At 49.7% G+C, this 21862-nt stretch overlaps 1 protein-coding gene across 3 annotated transcripts; it reads right to left on the bottom strand.

Moving 5' to 3' along the window:
- Positions 1–21201, bottom strand: GPX6 (glutathione peroxidase 6). Of its 3 annotated transcripts, none has more exons than XM_060614199.3 (9): positions 20909–21201; positions 20506–20660; positions 19005–19111; positions 17288–17449; positions 16467–16652; positions 8416–8569; positions 2715–2832; positions 2128–2227; positions 1–989 (listed from the first exon to the last, which is right to left on the bottom strand). In XM_060614199.3, exons 5-9 carry the CDS (start codon positions 16500–16502, stop codon positions 792–794), a joined length of 606 nt encoding a protein of 201 aa, XP_060470182.1. In that variant the 5' UTR covers positions 16503–16652; positions 17288–17449; positions 19005–19111; positions 20506–20660; positions 20909–21201; the 3' UTR covers positions 1–791. The 3 variants fall into 3 exon arrangements, with proteins under 3 accessions (XP_060470182.1, XP_060470180.1, XP_060470179.1); XM_060614197.3 differs by lacking the exon at positions 20909–21201 and adding an exon at positions 20822–20868; XM_060614196.3 differs by lacking the exons at positions 16467–16652; positions 17288–17449; positions 19005–19111; positions 20506–20660; positions 20909–21201 and adding an exon at positions 12290–12452.
- Between the last annotated feature and the right edge of the window lie 661 nt (positions 21202–21862).

The following is a 21862-nucleotide window of genomic DNA, read 5'->3' as shown; positions in this document are numbered from 1 at the left end:
AATACTGAGGGTGCAGGGATGTAATCCGGGAGCGGGGAGACACCTCGGGAAACCAACTCTGCTGCAGAATTTCCTTTATTTGAGTCAGTGATGAGAAGAGGTATGTGTGTGGCGGGGGAGGCTCAGGGTGAGGACAAAGCCCCAACTTCAGAATGAAGGGACATCCCTGCCCTGGAACCACTAAGGGACAGGGGCCAAGGAAGCTTGGGTAGGTCCAACCCAGAGGGGCCGGGGGCCCCCATCAGGGAGTTGCCTTCCTTCAGGGACCCCAGGTTTCCACCCTCACCCGGACTTCAGAGGCCCTGTAGGAGTGTGCAGGGTGTGGGGGACAGAAGGCCTCACTTGGGAGAGGAAGAGCTTCTACCCCAGGGCTATCTTCAAGGACAGGAGAGGTTATGAAGGGGGTCTTGAGGGTCTCACTGCCAGTTCCTGCTTTCTTCAAACCTCCAGGATGGGGAAGGACAGATGCCAGACTCCTGGGGATCACCTTTTTCAGGGATATTTGGTAGTCTGAGCCATCTACCCCGAAATCTGCTTTTCCTTTGCAATGCAGTGGAAAAAACCTGATATTCGGGGAGCAGAGAGCTGGGGAGATAGGTTTTCGTTGCCTTGTTCTCAAGCACACGCACGAACACACGCACACCAACACGCACGCATATCCAGGATGGCGGGGTCACAGGGACGCTGGGTAGGAAGGCATGTGGAGCAAAGATGGACCCAGTGTTCAACCACGTCCTTCAGGTGGGAGGCAGGTGGCTTTTTCTGACGGCCTCTGGGCCTTTCTACTTGGTTTATAGCTGCTTCAGGTACTCCAGGATGTCCGATCTGACGGTGCTGATGGGAGCCTTGTGGAACCAGCGCATGACAGGGACCCCGTTGGGCCCCACCAGGAACTTCTCAAAGTTCCAGCGGATGTCGTGGACCTTCATGGGCTCCCAGAACAGCTGGTCTGGTGAGCCCAAAAGATCCGAGGTCGGAGGGCAGGAGTTCTGGAGCAGAGAGATGAAAAAGAGAAAAGTTTTTTTTTCCCCCGTGCTTCTGTAAGGTCCAGTTTTATCTGGAGCCCCAGAGTACCCACCATCCACGTGCCCCCAGTGAACCACACATTTCAATGCAACATCACCAGTACAACAACCAAGAGCTAGACAGTATGACAGAAAATACTCCTCCCTTCCCAGTCTGCCTCTCCCATGGTTATATCATGGTGCTTCAGTAAAATAATAGCTTCTGTTTTCTTTGCCAAGTCCTACCATTTCTATAGCTTTGGTTTTCTTACCCGAAAAGAGAAATGTTTCGGTTTAGAGTTGCGGTTCCCAGAGTTTGGGGCTGCATAGGGTGGTAAAGGTTTAATAACTATTTTCCGGAGATGAATGTAGAATAACCCACATTTATTTTGACAGTAAGAAAAATCAAAAGTCTACCTAACTGTAAAATTTAAAATTAGCAGACTTTGAAAGGATTAGGTCGAAGAAATATCAATAGCATCACCACTTTTGAGCAACAGAAATGGCAATTTATAGGATTTAACAAATAACTTAATATCAGAATAAATGATGGTTTTTTAGATTCAAGGAGCTGAGCTTTGCGAAAAACTCCCCACATTGCCTTTTTTTTTTTTTCTTCAGTTTGCAATGGATGGGTGAAAATTTCAACAGGGACCAGACTTGTTTGGCAGACCAGCATGTGGGAACCTGTGGCCTAAGAGAACCTGGGTGGTTCTAAGACTCGGTGACGCTAAGACAAGTTGCCATACGCACTCTACGTTATGAATTCCATGAATTCCATGTCCGTCTCCCTGACTGGAGAGGAGCCTCCAGGGAAGGGCTGGGCCCTATTAGCACTTTTGGGCTCCCAGTGGGCAGAGATCCTCATACCTATGGGGATTCCATAAACGACCACCGAAGAGTGAATCGCTACCCTTCAGTAAGGGGCGCTGGTCCACATCAGGACTGTCACAGGTTACGTTTCCTGTAGTTGAAGCTCAAGCCTCACCGTGGACATTGCCATGATTCTTGAACTTATCTAGGCATTTCTTTCCAAGGAGTCCAACCTCGATCCGAAACGAGCCCCATGCTTTCGGGGCATCTCTGCCTATGACCAACGCCTGCCAGGTGTGTGGGCACTCACCTTCAGGAAGGTAAAGACCTTCTGTTCGTTTTCTCCATTCACATCCCCTTTCTCAAAGAGCTGAAAGCTGGGGACGAAGCCGCCACCTGGACGCACATACCTGCAATGAACCAGCGTGTTCCCAAGAGGGCGCAAGTTAGGACAAGGAGGGATGGCGAAGGCCACCATAACTCTACCACAAAAGTTAGGATAAAGAGGGAGACACGGAAGACAGGGAAGGTGAGGAAAGAGAGGTCTCTGGGAGTCAGGACGTCATGCATTATGGAGCCAGTAGAGACTTCCAAGAAAACTGGAAGGCATATTTTAAGGTCAGGATCCCGATTCATTTTTATTGCCCACATTCCTGCCGTCGTCCCGTACTTCTTTTCCATTGGACATTCCCCTCATGTCATTATCAAGGAGCTCAAGGCAGAGCGAATGCTTGAGCACGGCCAGCAGGCAAGTTTGCACGCAAAGCTTCACAATGATGTTTTTGGACCCAACGATCCTCCACCCACCCTGGAAGTTTCTAGAGGAAGCCGGCCTCCAGGCAGAAGGAGGAAGGGAAATCCTGGCAGGGTCTCTGCAGGGTCCCAGCAGGCACTCACTTGAGCCCAGAAAGGATCTCTGAGTTCTTTCCTGGTTCTTGTTTTCCAAACTGGTTGCACGGAAAGCCCAGCACGACCACGCCATAGTGCTTCAGCTCGTCCTGAAGTGCGTTCAGTTCTGTGGGAAGACAGCAGCATGGGCAGACTGGCCTGCAGGCCACCCTGCACAGGGAAAGACCACTGGATGGATCCATTGATCATATGAATAAACTGAGGACTATGAGCGAGAAGTTCAAGGTTACAGAGACTGAGGAGGCAGAGCAAGAAGCCGGAACGGAAGTTTCCAGAAACAGACCCAAACAGCGGCCATTGTTCTTGTGTGGTGGTTCCCGTAAGTGGCTCTGCTGCGTCATCCAGTGGGGGTGCTTGTTAGAAAGCACAGGTCGGTTAGCCCTGTGGGGCAGGGGTGAGGAAAGGGGCAGGGGCGGGGGCCTGTGTGATTCTGAGTGGAAGTAAGATTTAAATGCCACTGCCCCCTTCCTTAGTGGTAGACTGACTGACTGGCCAAAAATTTTCAAGGCAAAGGCAAACAAAATGGACAAGCTACTCACCCCCCACGATGCCCCATGACCACACACCTGATGCCCAGGCCTCCTCCCAGGAGCACTCTCGGGTACTGTCACCTGGGCGCAGAAATTCAGAGCCTGGTTCCAGAGCATTCTCTCCCCTCTTGTTTACTCTGCTTCCTTGGAACGCTCACGGGGATTCCAGACCACAAACTCCTGTGCTCTCCTGCTGCCAGAAGCTGCTGACTTGTGTCCAGACCCTGCCAGCATCTCATCGTCAGCCACTCTCAGTCCCCACGTATTCGGTCCGCATTACCAGTGCCAGTCAGTCCACGCAGACTCCGCCCTGTGCTCTGCCGCGGCTGCCTCCCCCCAAAACCTCTTCTTAAGTGACAGTGCCTTCCTGTTTGTGTATGTTTCTTCAGCGACCGTCCGTACTCACCTTTGTCTTTAACCCTCAAGAACAGTCCCTTCCTGTGGCAGAAACACCTAGCCGATCCTGGCTCTAATGCTTCGGCGGATTCCTTTAACTCTCTCAATTTCCCCATCTGGAGTAAAGTGTGAATGAGACGCTTTTTACGATTCTCATGCGCTAGTTTAATAAATTATATCGCAGCAACAGAGTGGAAACTATGCCTTCGAGTAGATGAGGAAACTCATCACGCACTGATACACAATAACATCCAAGATGCTTGATTATGTGAAAAAGCAAGGTGCGGGACTGCACGTGTGTATTCGTGTATTTCTACAGGAGAGAGGTATCTGCCTGCATAGACATTAGAGGTTTATGAAAGTCTACACCCTAAACGGATAACAGTGGTTTCCCAAAAAGAAAGAAATGTGGATGTTTGCACTGTTAAAGCCTTTTGTATCTTTTACATTTTAAATGTTGTGAATACAGTCCCTTTTCAGAACAAATTTAAATTAAAACTGAACATTTAAAAGCAGATTCTCATTCCACGGAATTGCTGTTTATACATCACAACTTTGTTTTTGCTTTTTTAATTTAAGTAGGCTTCATGCCCAGTGTGGGGCTTGAACTCATGACCCTGAGATCAAGGTCACAGGCTCTACCAACTGAGCCAGCCAGGCACCCCTAAATGTCATAACTTTTAAACTTACTATATTGTTTCCAATTTAACTGTTTGAAGGGAGAAAATTGCTACTTGCTAAGTGATATTAAACTGTTATTTAGGCTCTTATAATTAGATCCTGAGGTGTTGTAAAAATTAAGTAAAAATTTAGTCTGTAGCTTTTCAGGGTTTTTCCTAGGGCCAATTGTACATAAAAAAATAATAAATATAAAGTGACCCCCCCCCAAACTATTTTAAATGTAAGATCTTTTCATAATCTGTGCTTTTGAGAGTATCTTTTTATACACAATTTCACCACTAAATTTAAAAAGTCTTTAGAGTCCCTTGGTGAATGTGAACCATTTTTTTTTGTGGTTCTTCGAAAATTAACTAATTATAATATATATAATATACTTTTATGTTACATATAACTATATAATTTATTTTAAATATTATATTTAATTAAATTATGTACATTATATAATTATATACATATAATTATAATATATATTAGATATAATTATAAAATTCATATAATTTTGCCTAAATCAAGCAGCCCCGTCCGTGTTAGCCCTTGTAGGCTGCTGTAACAAAATACCATAGACCTAGAAGCTGATGAACAATAACAGTGTATTGCTCACAGAACTGAAAACTGGAAGCCGGAGGTCATGGTGTCGTTGTGGTGGTTTCCGGCAAAGACTCTCTACTCTACAGACTGCACACTGCCCGGCTTCTCCCTGTGTCCCCCCCGACAGTGCAAGGGCTGGGCGTTCCGTGGGGTCTAATCCCTCCATGGGGGCCCCACCCTCGTGACCTTCTCCCTGTGTCCCCCCACGGTGCAAGAGTTGGGCGTTCCGTGGGGTCTAATCCCTCCATGGGGGCCCCACCCTCGTGACCTTCTCCCTGTGTCCCCCACGGTGCAAGAGTTGGGCGTTCCGTGGGGTCTAATCCCTCCATGGGGGCCCCACCCTCGTGACCTTCTCCCTGTGTCCCCCCACGGTGCAAGAGTTGGGCGTTCCGTGGGGTCTAATCCCTCCATGGGGGCCCCACCCTCGTGACCTTCTCCCTGTGTCCCCCACGGTGCAAGAGTTGGGCGTTCCGTGGGGTCTAATCCCTCCATGGGGGCCCCACCCTCGTGACCTTCTCCCTGTGTCCCCCACGGTGCAAGAGTTGGGCGTTCCGTGGGGTCTAATCCCTCCATGGGGGCCCCACCCTCGTGACCTTCTCCCTGTGTCCCCCACGGTGCAAGAGTTGGGCGTTCCGTGGGGTCTAATCCCTCCATGGGGGCCCCACCCTCGTGACCTTCTCCCTGTGTCCCCCACGGTGCAAGGGCTGGGCGTTCCGTGGGGTCTAATCCCTCCATGGGGGCCCCACCCTCGTGACCTTCTCCCTGTGTCCCCCCACGGTGCAAGGGCTGGGCGTTCCGTGGGGTCTAATCCCTCCATGGGGGTCCCACCCTTGTGACCTTCTCCCTGTGTCCCCCCACGGTGCAAGGGTTGGGTGTTCTGTGGGGTCTAATCCCTCCATGGGGGCTCCACTCTCATGACCTCAGTACCTCCTGAAGGCCCCATCTCCTATCACCATCATATTGGGCATTGGGATTTCAACATATAATTTTGGGGGGACACAAACATTCAGACCATAGCACCTGCTAAGTATTAATTTTAAAATATCAAAATTTACGGGCACCTGGTGGCTCAGTCAGTTAAGAATCTGCCTTCAGCTCAGGTCATGATCTCATGCTTTGTGAGTTCAAGCCCTGAGTCGGGCTCTGTGCCGACAGCTCAGAGCCTGGAGCCTGCTTTGGATTCTGTGTCTCCCTCTCTCTGCCCCTCCCCACTTGCACTCTCTCTCTCTCTCTCTCTTTCTCAAAATAAACATTAAACAATAAAATAAAATAAAATAAAATATCAAAATATAGTGAACCACGTATCTTAGAGATGAGGTTGCAATGTACTTAAATTTAAGTGGTGTTAAAAGAGAAAATTCCTGGGGGCGCCTGGCTGGCTCAGTCAGAAGTGTGTGAGACTCTTGATCTTGGGGTTGTGAGTTCAAGCCCCACATGGGGTATAGAGATTACTTAAATTAAAACTTAAAAAAAAAAAAAAGAGAAAGTTCTTGGATTTCTTATTATTGAAGTTTCATTAAGACAAATTGATGGGAATAAAAAGAAAAAAGGACAAATCGATGGGACTTTCTATTTAAAAATTTTTAAAAATTTATTTATTTTGAGAGACAGAGAGAGAGAGAGAGAGAGAGAGGGAGCAGGGAAGGGGCAGAGAGAGGGAAAGAGAGAGAATCCCAACCAGGCTCCACACTGACAGCATGGGGCTCGATCTCACACACCACGGGATTGCGACCTGAACTGAAATCAAGAGTCAGACGCTTAACCAACCGACTAAGCCGCCCAGGCTGGGCGCCCAGGAAATTTGTTTTTGATCAGTTGAATAGATACCAATGTGGACATGTCAACATGTGGGACATTCTTCTTAAAAGCTGTTCGTGTATTATTTTGATTCCGTTCTTTGTAGCGTTTGGTGCACTTAACCTTTTGAATTAACCTTGAAAACAAGCATTTTAAAAAGGCAGAAAAATTCTTGGTGTGTCAGAAACTGCATTTATCTCTACTGCAATCCATCTAAAACTTTAAATAACCATGTCTGGACCAACAGGGAACCCAGAGTCTTCCCCAGGAGCTCACGGAAAGAAAGAATCCACCTCAGGCGTGGCAGAAGGTCGGGCCAGGTTTGGAGAGACACAGCATCTTCCCAAACGGCCACCACACCAAAGATCATCGCTTAGAAAACCACATCTCCCTCTTGTGTCCTGTGGCAGTGCCGTGGAACCCGAGTGTTTTCCAAAAGATCAGAGATCAGTCCTCTCTGCTGTTGTCACCAGCGGGCAAGAAAGACAGAGGCGGCCCCTGAAAGTCAGGCTCTGGCCTGGGAGTCCAGCCACGGCTTGGCGTTTCCCTGGTACAGTTACACAGGACATCAGTGTCGCACAACACGGGACCACGAGGACTTAAGACAAAACAAGACCGCTCCATAATCACATTGTCACACAGACAAAACATGAACCCTGTCCAAATTGCAAAAATGCCCCAAATTTCCCTATTCTTGTCAATGTAAGGGACTTCTGCTTCTTCACTGGCTACAGTTTTAGCCTTATTTTATCCTCCTACCTCATAGATAGGATCTACTGAGACAATTTTTTTTTTTAATGTTTGTATATTTTTGAGAGAGAAGGACAGAGCATGAGTGGGGGAGGGGCAGAGAGAGAGACACACACACACACAATCTGAAGCAGGCTCCAGGCCCTGAGCTGTCAGTACAGAGCCCGACACAGGGCTCGAACTCGTGAACAGTGAGATCATGACCTGAGCTGAAGTCGGACACTTAACCGACTGAGCCCCCCAGGTGCCCCTATGAAGGCGTATCTTTTTTTTAAATTTTTTTAAATGTTTTATTTTATTTTTGAGACAGAGAGAGACAGAGCATGAGTGGGGGAGAGGCAGAGAGAGAGGGAGACACAGAATCTGAAACGGGCTCCAGGCTCTGAGCTGTCAGCACAGAGCCCAATGCGGGGCTTGAACTCACGGACCGCGAGATCATGACCTGAGCCGAAGTTGGATGCTTAACTGACTGAGCCCCTCAGGCGCCCCTATGAAGGTGTATCTTAATCATTGTCACAGAACTGTCCCCACTTCTTCACTTCCTGACAGCATCCAGTTCAGGGCAAAGCTTCCACCCCTTGAATTCTGCCCCAGAGCACCTAACACAAGCCCAGATTCTCAAATAAGTTCTTTCCAGCACCTTCTTACTGAGGAGCCCCATGGTTCCCCACAGTAAATGTTCTACCTCAGGGCGTCGAGGAACAAACCACCTCGTTTGGTGACAGGTACGTTCCTGGCCTCTGACTGCATCTTCGGGAGAATCTTATTTCTCAGATCTGGAGATAATTCTGTTGGCCCCCAAGGAGTAGAGTGGTGGCAGGACTGAGGGGGACGGACGCATGTGATCACCACCCCCTCCCCCAATGGCAAATTGGGAAAACCTCTGGAATTAGGATGTGGCCATCTGACAAAGCTGGTTCCAAAAGAATTGAAACACGAGTTCTTACCAGGATACTGAGCTGTCAAGCCACAGTAGGAGGCCACATTGACGAAGAGGACAACCTTGCCCGCGTACTGCTTGAACTGGATGTAGTCCCCGTCACTGAGCGTGAGGGCACCGTACTCGTAGATGGTGCCTGTCACCCCCGTATAGCAATCCATCTGGAATGTAACAAAAACAACCATAATGAGATGATATTGACATAAACAATGATCCCCAACACCCGTGGATTTTTGCAAAGTGCTTGACGGTCTTTCATGCAGTACCGTGGAAGTCTAAGAACTGAGGACATTTTTTCCAGCAATATTTTTAGTTATGGCGAGGCCACCACTAGAATGTGTGTCTCGTAAGTGACATTCCTTTTTGTGTGTGTGTGGGGGGGCTGTCTGGCTTCGTCGGTAGAGCATGTGACTCTTGATCTTGGGGGTGTGAGTTTGAGGCCCACATTTGGTGTAGAGATTATTTAATTTTTAAAAAATGTTTACTTACTTTTGAAGGAGAGAGAGAGAAAGAGAGACAGAGCATGAGTGGGGGAGGGGCAGAGAGAGAGGGAGAAACAGAATCTGAAGCAGGCTCCAGGCTCTGAGCGGTCAGCACAGAGCCCGACGCGGGGCTCGAACTCATGAGCCATGAGATCAGGACCTGAGCTGAAGTTAGAGGCTTAACCGACTGAGTCACCCAGGTGCCTCAGGTGTAGAGATTATTTGAAAATAAAATCTTTAAAAAAAAAAGTGCCTGTATGTGCATGTGTGTATGTTTGTATGTGTGTGCATGTGTATATATGCGCATGCACATATGTGTAGGCACACACATGTGCATTTATGTGCACGTGTGTGTGCATGCATGTGAATGCATGTGTGTATATGTCTGCATGCACGCACACATGTATGTATGTGCACACGAACATGTGTGTATGTGTGTGTGCACGTGTGACGCTCTAGCCGTCCCTGGAAGATCAGTACGAGTGTCCCCTGTGCTCTGACACTGCACGCTAACACCATGCTCCAGTCATCCCAGCCCTTCTAGAGTTTGCTTAAGAGATCTCTGCGGTTTTACATCCATTTTTCATCTATACGTTCTTAAACTGTGATTTCCTTCCCCCAGAGCTGGGCCAATAACGTGTTCTCCATCTGGGTCCCATGGAGGCCGTGCCCAGAGCCTTGCCAGTGCGGTGCCCACTGCTGCAGAACTCATCTTTCTTGCCCCCTGTTGTGGACAGCCGTGACTGCTCCTGGATGAAATGGGACACAGGGGAAGGAGCTGCCCACCCACAAGCAGCCGTGTTCCAGGCAGACCGGGCCGGGTGACAGGCTGGACTGCTCTTGTCTGAGGAGATGTCAGACCCCCGGAGACTGCACAGAAGTCAGAGGATTCTAGAACGATGGAGCGGGAGCCTCCAGGGATCTGGTCCATAAAGGACGGCCTGGAGCAGTAAGGGGACCGCCTATGGACGAGCTTCCGCAAGGAAAGGCCACATGCTGTCCACTTCTCGAGTCTGTAGCTGCTTCCTCACTGTCCTGGAGGAGGAGGTGACCCTGGGCAGGTGCCTTCTCTAGGTGTCCGCCCGTTCGTCCACACCGGAGCACACACGTTGATCCAAACGTCTGGGAACGCTGGCCTCCGAAAGCCCCTAAGATGCTGTCATCCGTGCGCCTGTGTTCCTGTGCCTCTGCCTTGGCTCCACGCAAACCCTTCCTACTAGTTGCCTTTTTCGCTACTTAACTTAAAACATCACATGGAGGGGCGCCTGGGTGGCTCAGTGGGTTAAGCGACCAACTTCAGCTCAGGTCATGATCTCACAATTGGTGGGTTCCAGCCCCACGTCGGGCTCTGTGCTGACAGCTCAGCGCCTGGAGCCTGCTTCGGAATCTGTCTCCCTCTCTCTCTGCTCCTCCCCTGCTCATGCTCTCCGTCTCTCAAAAATAAACAGTAACAGACACACACACACACACACACACACACACACACACACACACTGAAATCATTCTAAGAGCTGTGATGCGTGCACCTCTTGCCTTCATGCGACCTTACTACGTCTGGGCTCAACAACTCCTGGCTTTTGTCTCTCACGTGGGTATCACCCCGTAAGTGGGATACAGAACCCCAAGAAAGCCGTACACTTGAAGGGTGGGCCTTCCCAACTCCAAGGTGAGTTCTGCTCCAGTCTGAAGGGATCAGGATACCCTAAAATGCAGCCGTTTATTCAGAGGATGGCTTTCTACCGCTGCGAGTCCACCCCAACCAGGCGGTAGTGGCTGGCACAGACCGGATGCCTCCCACAGGTTGCGTCTTGTCCTCTCAGAGAGGGGAAACGGTCTTACAACAGCTACCAGTCTTTGGGCATTTTATATGCATCATCTTACACATCACAGGGACCAATGGCAGAGCGCTCAAAGTGGTTTGCGGACCTAGACAAGTATCACCTGGGGACATATTAGCAACGGAAGTTCCTGGGTTCTCCCGAGACCTGCGGAATCGGAAACTCTGTGGGTGATGGGAGAAGAACGAACAAAGGCCGAATTTTGCTGTGGCTCGCAGTCTCCAGGCAGGGCTCCCGAGGCATGTAGACCGTAACACTCCTACAGCTCCTGCGAGACTTCCTCTCACGTTTTACCACTGCAGCTTTGCTCTGGTCAGTGTGACTTCACGAACCACAAACACCCCCCTACATATACGTTAGCAATCGTCACCAAACATACGGATCAATACACATCTGGAGGGTCTCAGGACTGAGGTCTTACTAAACAGTAATAACTAACCTTATAGTAACAGCAGCTCGCCCCTCAAGGTCTTGGAAGCCTTGCTTCCAAATTCCTGACCCTTATGCTGTCCCCCAACCTCCTGTGATCAGTCACTCCTCACAACCCCAGTGCAGCTCTTCCTGTCCCCGGGTCCTGTCCCTGTGCTATAATAAAACCACCTTTCTGGGGCGCCTGGGTGGCGCAGTCGGTTAAGCGTCCGACTTCAGCCAGGTCACGATCTCGCGGTCCGTGAGTTCGAGCCCCGCGTCAGGCTCTGGGCTGATGGCTCGGAGCCTGGAGCCTGTTTCCGATTCTGTGTCTCCCTCTCTCTCTGACCCTCCCCCGTTCATGCTCTGTCTCTCTCTGTCCCAAAAATAAATAAAAAAAAAAAAAAAAAAAAAAAAGTTAAAAAAAAAAAAACCACCCTTCTGCACTGAAAACGTCTCAAGACTTCTTTCTTGACTGTTCATGGGGGGCCTCCCCTCTGGTTGTTGTCTGGGGGTCCCTGCACTTTACCACGGTATTCTCCACCTTCTACAGACGAGGGGGAGGCCAAGAAAAAGGGATGTAACTGGTGTAAGGCCACAAGTGAGGCTGTTTTTGAATGAATTTGTCTGGTTTTAAAGTTCAAATCTGCCGGTACCTCAAGGCACCTACGGAGTCCCCACCCTGTGTCCTAAGGCTCGTACACACATGTTTTACAGGGTGGCTGGTGACCTCCAGTATGGGGACTTCCGGGCATCAGGAGCTTTGCGACCTGAGAGCAAATCCTCCTCCTCTGGTACAAGCTTTGGACCCCCACCCCACCCCCAACCGCTGCTCACCAGCCCACGTCCCCTAAAATTACATTGGGCCAACAAATACTGGCCTTGTGTGTTTTATTATTCCCCGGGAAAAAGAAGCCCCTGTTCCCTGACCCTGACGCCCCAGAGTGCATCCCGGCATCAGCTAGCTCTTTTCCCACGAGCTCCAGACCACGGGCGCGGCGCCCAGGCAGCCTGGGTCCCACCTGCAGTGGCACCACCGCCCGGCAGGGGGCCGCTCAGCAGGGCTCCGGACACCTCGGCCTCGGACGAGGCCCCGCAGGCCAGGTGAGTCGTCGGGCGCTGCGGTCCGCTGGGTCCCCAACGGGACACTCACCCTCATGGTCTGCGGTTTCGGGGCCGGCTGAGCGAGACCTCCCAGGAACAGGGGGATGAGGCACGAAGCCCAGAGCGGCGGGGCCATGGCCGGTGCGCGCTCGCCCAGGAGGCTCTGCGCTGCCCCGGAGCGTCGGCCCCTTTTGAGCGCCCGGCGGGAGCGGGGCGAAGGCGCGCCCTCCAATCGCAGGGCGGCGTGCACGCGCGCGCGCGCGCACACACACACACACACACACACACACACACACACACACACACGCACACACACGCACGCGCACGCAACTGCCCCCTCCCCTCTCCCCTCCTCACTCTCCCTGTCCCCTCCCCGCTGCCCCTGCACGCTCCTCCTCCCCTCGCCTTCCCCGCTCCCCCTGCCCGCTCGCCCCTCCCTCGCGCCTACCGCCCTCCGCTAGCCCGGGTGCATCCGGGAGACTTCTTGCACCTGTTCTGGCGCACGTGTCCGGGCGGGTGGCGGCGGCGGCCACTCTCTGGGACCGGGAAGTGCCGTCCCCACCCTCTCCAAGTGACCGGCCGCCCCTAGGTGCTCCCCGCATTCTGGAAGTGAAGCTGCCGCCACTGAATCAGAGTCTGCTTTTTCAAAAACGAGCGTCACGTGGTTCGTGTGCGGAGTAAAGTTTGAGAAGCGCAGTCCTGGAGGACGGTACCTCTCGGTCCTGTGTCCCAAACCTCCATCGGTAGTCACGGCACACTGTGTTTCCTAATGACGCAGTCTGGCCGCGGGGCCCGAATGTCCCCCGAGAGGACCTCGTTCGCGTAGGTGGCGCAGCCGGGGGCGGTGGGGTCACACCTGCAGGGCGGTCGCGGGAGAGAACGACCTACACTGTGAGTCCGGAGCGGCCCTGGGCTGGGGTCTCCCTCTGTAAAGCACCTGTCCGCTTCCTCCGAAACACCTGTCATTGCGAGGCCCTAACCGACACCGGGCGGGGGCGCTGCAAGGCGTGTGACTGGGTGGAGAGGCGCCCCCACCCGCTCTCCCACCTGCTCCCGCCGGTTTGCCCGCCGGCTCGGCTCGGCTCGGCTCGGCTAAAGACCCCTGTGAACGGAGGTGCTAAGTCCTTCCTTCTCGGCTATAAGCCCTTTCCTCCTCGCCTCTGCCAGGATCACCCGCGCGCGCCTCTGCGCCTGACCCCGAGGCTGGCGAACTCTCTGGGAAGACACGCTTCCCGTCGGCTCAGATCTCCCGGCTCTTCTCTGGGGCCTGTAAACTGGCCTGGTCGCCGATCCCTGTTCCAGCCTGCAGGTCCCCAGGACATTTGCAGCAGCTGAGCAGAAGGCTCCCTCCGGGGGGGGCGGGGTGCGCAGGCCTACATACACTCCCAGGCTCTCCGGCCTCTCCCCGCTCTCAGCCCCCAAATAATGGCCCAACCGCAGACTATGAGGTGACTATGAGGTGCCGGAGACCATTGAGTTCAAGACCCCTGTGCACCACTGACCAGCTCCTTGACGCAGAAAAGGCTCAGGTCTCTGAACCTTAGTTTTCTCATCTGTAATATGGGCATAATTAATAGTGTCTACCTGCTAGGCTTCAGCAGTGCTGATAACGATACAGGACTGAGCCCAGCGCCTGACACGGGCAAGCAGCCATTCACACACTCCTCTTCGTGCTCGAGGAACCTGAGGCTGGAGGGAGGTCACCAGCGGGTCATGGTGAGATGAGAGCAAACCCGGGGTTCCTGTTGTAGGCCCCTTGGTCTTCTCCCATATGGATCATCAGTTGTGACTAAATCCCCACCATCTCTCATGGGGACATTTGCTCATCATACAGTAACCCTCCCTTGAGTGGTGAGGACCCTTCATCACAGATCATCAGTAGGGCCGATGGCCCCAAACCCCAGCTCCCCAGGTCTTGTTCCAACATTCCTCGTGAACTTTCGAGCGCCTTGGGTTGGGGCCTCCAGCAACCAGGAGTGAAGGTGTGGGGCGCACACCAGGCAGGATGCACCTGTCTCCGGTCCACCGGAATGAATGTCAGGGCTCCATTTCCCTTCTCTCCTCCTTCGGAGCCTGCATCCTGACCTGCTTCCAGGAATTTTGCTTTGGTCCATCCCTTGTCTCCTTCCTTCCAGAGTCTTCTGTGTCCCTCTTCCTCCACGCTCCGCCTCTGTTGTATGATCTGCTGGAGATCAACTTTGTTGACACCACTCTTATGTTGAAAATGCTTTGGTTCCTCCCTAATTCCTACACCTTTAATTTGAAATTCTATGGAGCACTCCAGATTTGGCATCGGCCCAATTTCCGGGCCTATCCTTCACTCTGTAAATACTACGTTTCTGGCAGATTGAACTTGCTCCATAACCCCAAGTCCACCTATCAGGGTGTTGATTCTTGACCTCTTAGGTAAAACCTGGGCCAGTACTTTGGGATCGTTCCTGAAAGGTTTCTTGATAGATTAGTTACATATTTTTATCAAAAATAATGGGACACAGTTCTATCAAATAAGACTTCAGAGGTAACTCTCTGAGGCCTGAGATACTAATCAGGTCCTAAAGAGCTTGACCAGGCCTTGAACTGGACCCAAGATCAGGTCTGCTAAAGCCTAGGGCAGAAAAGGGTGAGACTCAGATCAGTTTGTCTCAATCGCTGTTTCTGTGACCCAGTCAGGACTGAGCAGTTTACAGGACATCGGGAGGGGTCCTGGGGTGGGGGTGGGGGGCAATGATCTGCTCCAGATCATAGGGAGGGGTCCTAAGGGGATCAGTGATCTGCCCCAGATCATAGGGTGTTAGGGGCTGAATCATGTTCCCCCAAAAGATATATTGAAGCCCTAACCCCCTGGACCTCGGAATGTGGCCTTATTTGAAGATAGGATTGCTGCCAGTGTGACAAGTTGAGGTCATACTAGAGTAAGGTGGGCCCCTAATCCAATGTGACTGGCGTTTTTTATAAAAGGATGGCCATGGGGCGTCTGGGTGGCTCAGTCGGCTAAGTGTCAGACTCTTGATTTCGGTTCAGGTCATGACTGCACGGTTCGTGGGATCAAGTCCCACATTGGGCTGCTCGCTGATATCATGGAGCCTGCTTGGGATTCTCTCTCTCTTCCTCTGTCTGCCCCTTCCCCACCCACTCCTGCTCTCTCTCAAAAAAAAAAAGAAATGTTACTTGGCTTCAAATCTAACTTTTTGTTTGATTTTAAAACTTCTTTGACTTCTTTAAATGCACTAACAACACGTATTTGGATTTTGAGAAGAGTGATGATTTTGCTGTTACATTTCTGTCCAAGTTCATGACTACTACAGCCTTACCCTTGAGGATGCCTCAGATCCAGGCTGGCTGTGGCCTTCAGGAGGGCCGCTGGTCCTGAAACTGTGTCCTCGGGGGCCCTGCCAACATTGCCAGAGATCCCACCCTCATCTGCTCCGAGAGATCATTCTTGTGTTCAGTGAGACAAAGGAAACAACATGTGCAGGGGAACGTGCCCTTTCCCAGGTGAAGCCGACGTCCACTATTCCCACCCACATGTTCCAGGGAGCACCCCCGTGTCCACGCACAACTGTGGGCGCTGGAGACCCCGTGGCAGCCACAAGAGTTAACCAACTCGTCCTCCATAGACCCAGCTGCCCCCCAGCAAGGTGATGTCCCAGAGCCTCTGTGAGTCTGGCCTTCCTCCTCCCTGGGAAGGAAGGGACACTGCAAGCCAAAGCCTGTCACCTGGGCAGGGATCTGGGACTATGAGATGAACATCTTCACTGCCTTTGACACTTTGTATCTTTTCATTTCTCCACATCTTTTGGGTTGTTTCCTTGTTTGTTTATTTTGAGGAAGAGAGAAAGCAGGGGAGGGGCAGAGGGAGGGAGAGAGAGAGAGAGAGAGAGAGAGAATCCCAAGCAGGCTCTGAGCTGTCAGCACAGAGCCCATCGCGTGATTCGAACCCACAAACCGTGAGATTATGACCTGAGCCTAAATCAAGAGTAGGATGCTCAGCCGACTGAGCCACTCAGGTGCCCCCATATTTCCACATCTTTTAAGAGGAGGCCACCAGACCTCTTGGTGATTTAATTTGACCAGATTTCACCTTGGGAAGACTGGAAAGAGAAAGTATTGACTCGGAAACCTCTAAAATTTTAATGCTTGAATATTTTAGCTTCTTGAATTCATATATGGGCTTTCAGAGGCCCAGAAAGTGGAGCGATTGCCCCTCTGGCCTCGGGTGGCCTTACCTGAAAAGCAAGCACTGGTCTCTGTCCCTGTGCCATCAGGTCAAGTCAGGGGCCACAAAGGGAAGCTGGGAAGTGTCACCTCTTCCAGGGGACTCTCCACCAATGGTTCACGCCAAGTTCTGGCCTGGGAGGTCCCTGCAGCTCCCAGCCTATGTTGGGGCAACTCGTCCTCTCTCTGGACACGACCTGCAGGAGCAGAGTAGAAACACAGGCTTCAGAAGGGGCGGCAGAACCAGAAGGGGAGAAGATAGGAGAAATAGAGCAGTGGTGAGGGGAGAGGGGACATCAGGGGGGTAGGGGAAGGAGCGAACAGAGTACGAGGAACAGAAAGGGAGGAGAATCAGTCTGCATCAACTCCCTGTTTACTGAGTAGCAGGAATATTTAGGTAGATTTTCTTATGAAAGCATCACCAGAATAACCATAAGGTTAATACTTTCTCCGTGTTATAAGTAAGGATATAAATACAGAGTAAAAACAAATAGCTCCCCAAGTTCCAGGCCGAGTAATATGTCGAGCTGGGACTCACACTCAAGTATGTTCTGATCCCAAATCCGGACCCTGTGGTAACTGAAGTAACGGCCCCCAAAGATTTCAGGTGTTAATCCCCGGAACCCAGACGTTATCTTATCTGGCAGATTTTGCAGATGTGATCAAGTTAAGGATCTTGGGATAAAGGGATTACCCCGGATGGTCTGAGTGGGCACTAAATACAATCACACACATTCTTAGGGGAGGGAAGCAGGGAGATTTTGCTAAGAAGACAGGACAGATACGACAACGGGAGCAGAGGTTGGAGCAGCGCCAGGAAGGGGTCACGAACCTTCTTCCAGTTGCTCTTGACGTGTTCCTCCTTCTGAGCCCTTACCACAAGCAGCCTTTCAAATCTCTGTTTCTGCAACAGTGAGGTAAGGCATTTTGGGCTTTTTCTATCATGAACCTCAAGATTCTTCGAGTCTCCACACATTGTCCAATTCCAAAGCCACTTTGAGATATGTATAAAACAGATAAATATATAGATATATCCCTCTTTATATCTACATTTATCTCCTATTAAATATGTAGATATCTAAAAAATAAATATATAGATATCTGTATCAATGTAGGTGTATTTATGTTTGTGTATATATGTATAGGTAGAGAGACAGAGAGGGAGGGAGGGTGATTTATTATAAGGAATCGGCTCATGTGACTGTGGAGGCTGGGAAGTCCCAAGATCGGCTATCAGCCGGCTGAGAACCGGGACAGCTGATGTAGTTCTAGTCTGAGTCTGAAGGCAGAAGACTGGTGCTCCAGCTCGAAGACAGGCAGAGAGAAAGAATTCTTTCTTACTCAGCCATTTTTTTTTTTTTTTTTTTTTTATGTTTAGACTTTCAACAGATAGGATGAGGCCCACCCACGTTGTGGAGAGCAATCTGGTTTCCTCATGCTGCCAATTTAAGTGTTACTCCCGGAGCACCTGGGTGGCTCAGTCGGTTGAACGTCTGGCTGTTGGTTTTGGCTCAGGTCATGAGCTCACGGTTTTGTGGGTTCGAGCCCCGCGTTGGGCTCTGTGCTGACAGTGTAGAGCCTGCTTGGGATTCTCTCTCTCCCTCTGTCTCTCTGCCCCTCCCCCACTCACGCTATCTCTGTCTCTCAAAATAAATAAATAAATGTTACTTTCATCTGAGTGATGAATCACTAAATTTTACTCATGAAACCATTATTACACTATATGTCAACTAACTTGGATTTAAATGAAATTAAAAAAATTAAAAAATATGTATATATGTCACTCTCATCTGGAAACACCCTCACAGACACACTCAGAAATAATGTTCACCCAAAATATATGGGCACCCCATGGCCCAATCAAGTTGAAACAAAAAATTAACCATCATGGTGAATGTATTATGAAGATTGACAATGTGGACAACATCTTTTTCTTTATATATTTAGATAGGTAATGCCTATGTTTAATCACAACAGTAATATACCATATAATTATATAATTCAAGAGATTGGATATAGTGTTATAAAATTCTAAGGTCTTTACATTGCCAAGAAAGAGGGTAAAATGAGGCAGATTAACTATTTATGAATAGACTCTGAATGATATATTCAGATATATATCCCGGATGCATATATCCCGGATGCATTTTGTAATCTCAAAGAATGTTCAAAGTGTATATAATCATCAACCTTATGGGAGTGGGGGAGGGGGAATAAACATATACCAAATAGTTCAAAAGAAAACTAGAATGAGAGAATATGGGATATAGAACAGAAGAGACAAAATAGACACCTAACACAGAAAGATAAATAATGCTTGAAAGTAAAGGGTAGAAGTTATTAAGCATAAATAAACCAAAATAAAATTTGCTATGTTGTTTACAGACAAGGTAGACTTTAAGGCAAAATGGATAACAAAGGATTTAGAAAAATTTTTCGTACTGATTAAGCATATAATTCACCAGGAAGATATAATTACTGTAAGTTTGTAAGCACCTAATAGCATAACTAACAATATATAAATTAAAAATTGACAGAAACTGGGTCACCTGCGTGGCTCAGTTGGTTAAGCATCTAACTCTCAATCTCAGCCCTGGTCTTGATCTCAGTGTTGTGAGTTCAAGCCCTGAACTGGGCTCTGTGCTGGGTGTGAAGCCTACTAGGAAAAAAAAAAAAGTTATTAAAAATTGACAGAACTCTACAGAGAAATATACAAATCTGCATATAGTGGAAAACTCTAACATACTTCTTTTAGTAAGAGAAAAAGCAGGAAAAACATGAATAATGGCATATGAGATTTAATCAGCACAGTTATCAAATTAGACCTAGCAGACATATATAGAACACCTAACAACTGCAGAATACATATTATTTTAAAGCACACATGGAATATTTACAAAAATTGACCATATGCTGGGCTATAAACCAACTATAAATTTGAAATGAAATGAAATTTGAAATTTGAAAGTATACAGATCTCGTAGAGCAGAGTAACAGGATCAACCAGAAAAGCCTGCTTGTGCATTCCTGCTGACCTACAAGATATTTCCACGCATCTGCTGTGCGTGTGATTCTACTTCTTAGATTTCTAGCAAAGACATGCTTTCGAACTATTGTCTCCTTGTTCTTAGCATGCTGAGCCTTGATTGGTCTAGGTCCCCAGGAAGCCCTAGCATATGCATAGAGGAGCGTACAGAGGCTTTTTACACAAGCTTTGCTTGTACGAAGTCACCAGTTACGGAACTGTCCTGGGCACCACACTTCGATGCCACAGCACACGTACAAGCACGGAATGTTACTTCTGTGCACTAGCTCTCAGAGCTCGGAAGGCCTATGTGTGTGTGTGTCTCCTTCAGTGGGGGCAGGTAGGGCCTCGGACAGGCACAGCCGCGGACTTACAGTTTTTCAAGCTGTAGCCTGAACCACTAGCTCAGGACCAGAGAGACACTCTGAGCTTCTAGGGGTAGCTGTATTTGTTTCAAAGGCTCTGAATACATTGGGAACTGGAAAAAATATTTGGCCAGAACATCCACTCTCAGTTTCTGGATGAAACTCATGTCCTTAGAGGAAAAGATTTTCTGTTCCTGCTATTTTAAGCAAACCTAACATCGCTATAGACATCAAGAGTATTGAGGGGTCGGGAACCCCTTGGTGTTATAACCGTAGTGCGCAGCGTCATTTTTCTAGAGAGTGAGGAGTCCATAGTTTTCAACAGATCTGTAAAATGGCTTATGTGCGGCCAACCAGATCTATGAGCTATTACTCTAAGACATCTAGAGGTCTGCCTATTCATCCGACGAGTGTTTATTAAGCTCCGAATGAATCAAAGCAGGTGACTTTTAGACAAGCTGGACAGAGTGAGCTGCACTCAGGCCGTTTACACCTCATGGGTAGGTAGACCATAAATCGATGCATGCTCGTTTCATGGAATAAACAAGAAAGCTGCAGAATTTGAGAAGCCCTGGAAAGAAGACCACAGATGAGATCACACAGCGTAACCGGGAGGAGTCAGAGGGGGTCCCTCCATCCAGGGGACCCGGGAGGTGAGACCTGGGACACGGCAAGACTTAGTGAGAGGCAGCGCCGGGTGGAGGTGGCTGGCAAGACCCAGAACAGACCGGAGCGGCTGGAGGATGCGAGGGCTCCGACTCCGGGGCGCCTCGTGGTCATTTGGATTCTGTACGTTCTCTGAGCAGCCTTGGGACCTGCAAGCGGGAAAACACCGTGTCAGATTTAACCGAATATTTTTACAACGTTCACTCTGCCTGCTGCATCGTAAAGGGCCTGTGGGGGCCCGAATCGAGGCAGACAGATGACAGATCATTTCTTCCTCCCTTCATGAGTTCATCTAGTTTCTCTGCGTTACCGGCTCGCTCGGTTCTTGACCCAGACGCGTGGAAGGATGGAGACCCGACACCAGAGTGGGGGCATAGTTCATAGGGCTGCTACGTACCGTTCACGCAACAGAGAGAGCGGGCCACTGCGGAGCGACAGTGGGACCGGCCCCGGAAGCTCTAGCCGCATCCTCTTAAATTTGCTTTGTGTACGAGCAGATTGGGCTTGGATTGACTTGTTTGACCGGCAGCTGGTGGGTGCATCACACTTTGGCTTGGAGCATGCGCCTGCCCCTGATGCATTGTTCTAATTGTATTTATTCACGCAGTGCGTATTTATGGGTTTCTAACGAGCTTTTGCTGTGACCGGAAGGGCAAGTTGTACCTTTTGTGCGCATGCTCAGCTCTTGGAGCTCGCCCCCCCCCCCCCCCCACCCCACGCCCCGCCCCCGCTGTGGCTTCTGAGCCGGCTCTGCGGTTAAGCCTTTCCTGTCCTGTTATGCCTTGGAGGTGGCTCGGAGGTTGTGGCCCGCACCTGCTTTATCCCTCCTCACGCACGTCTAACTACCTGCCTCATAATTCAACAAATACCTACTGGAAGCCGGCTTACATCCTGACGCTCTTCCTTAGAACATGCTCTGATGTATTAATTTACATTTTTATTTGTTCTGTCCGCAGGTAGAAACGCTATTTCAGGTCTGATTCGATCAATATAAAGCACATTTTTTGGAATACTGTGCACTAATCAATATAGTCCAAGGTAGCATTCTTTTCTCTAATAATATCCTTGGAACACTATCAGTTCACTCATTTTTATTTTTTATTATTCACTTTGGCCTTAATGTCAACCAAAAGTCAGTCTAAGTTTATATGAATTGCCATTTTGAGATTGGTGCCCATTTTAGTTTACCCACCCAGGCAATTGAACTTTAAAAAATATTTTTTAATGCTTATTTATTTTTGATAGAGTGTGAGTGGTGGAGGGGCAGAGACAGGGAGACACAGGATGCAAAGCAGGCTCCAGGCTCTGAGTTGTCAGCACAGAGCCCAACACGGGGCTCGAACTCACAGAC

The sequence above is a fragment of the Panthera onca genome, chromosome B2 (assembly GCF_046562875.1).
Source record: "Panthera onca isolate mPanOnc1 chromosome B2, mPanOnc1 haplotype 2, whole genome shotgun sequence".
Classification (NCBI taxonomy): Eukaryota; Metazoa; Chordata; class Mammalia; order Carnivora; family Felidae; genus Panthera; species Panthera onca.
Note: the sequence above shows the minus strand (reverse complement) of the source record. Positions and strands in the feature narration are given on the sequence as shown.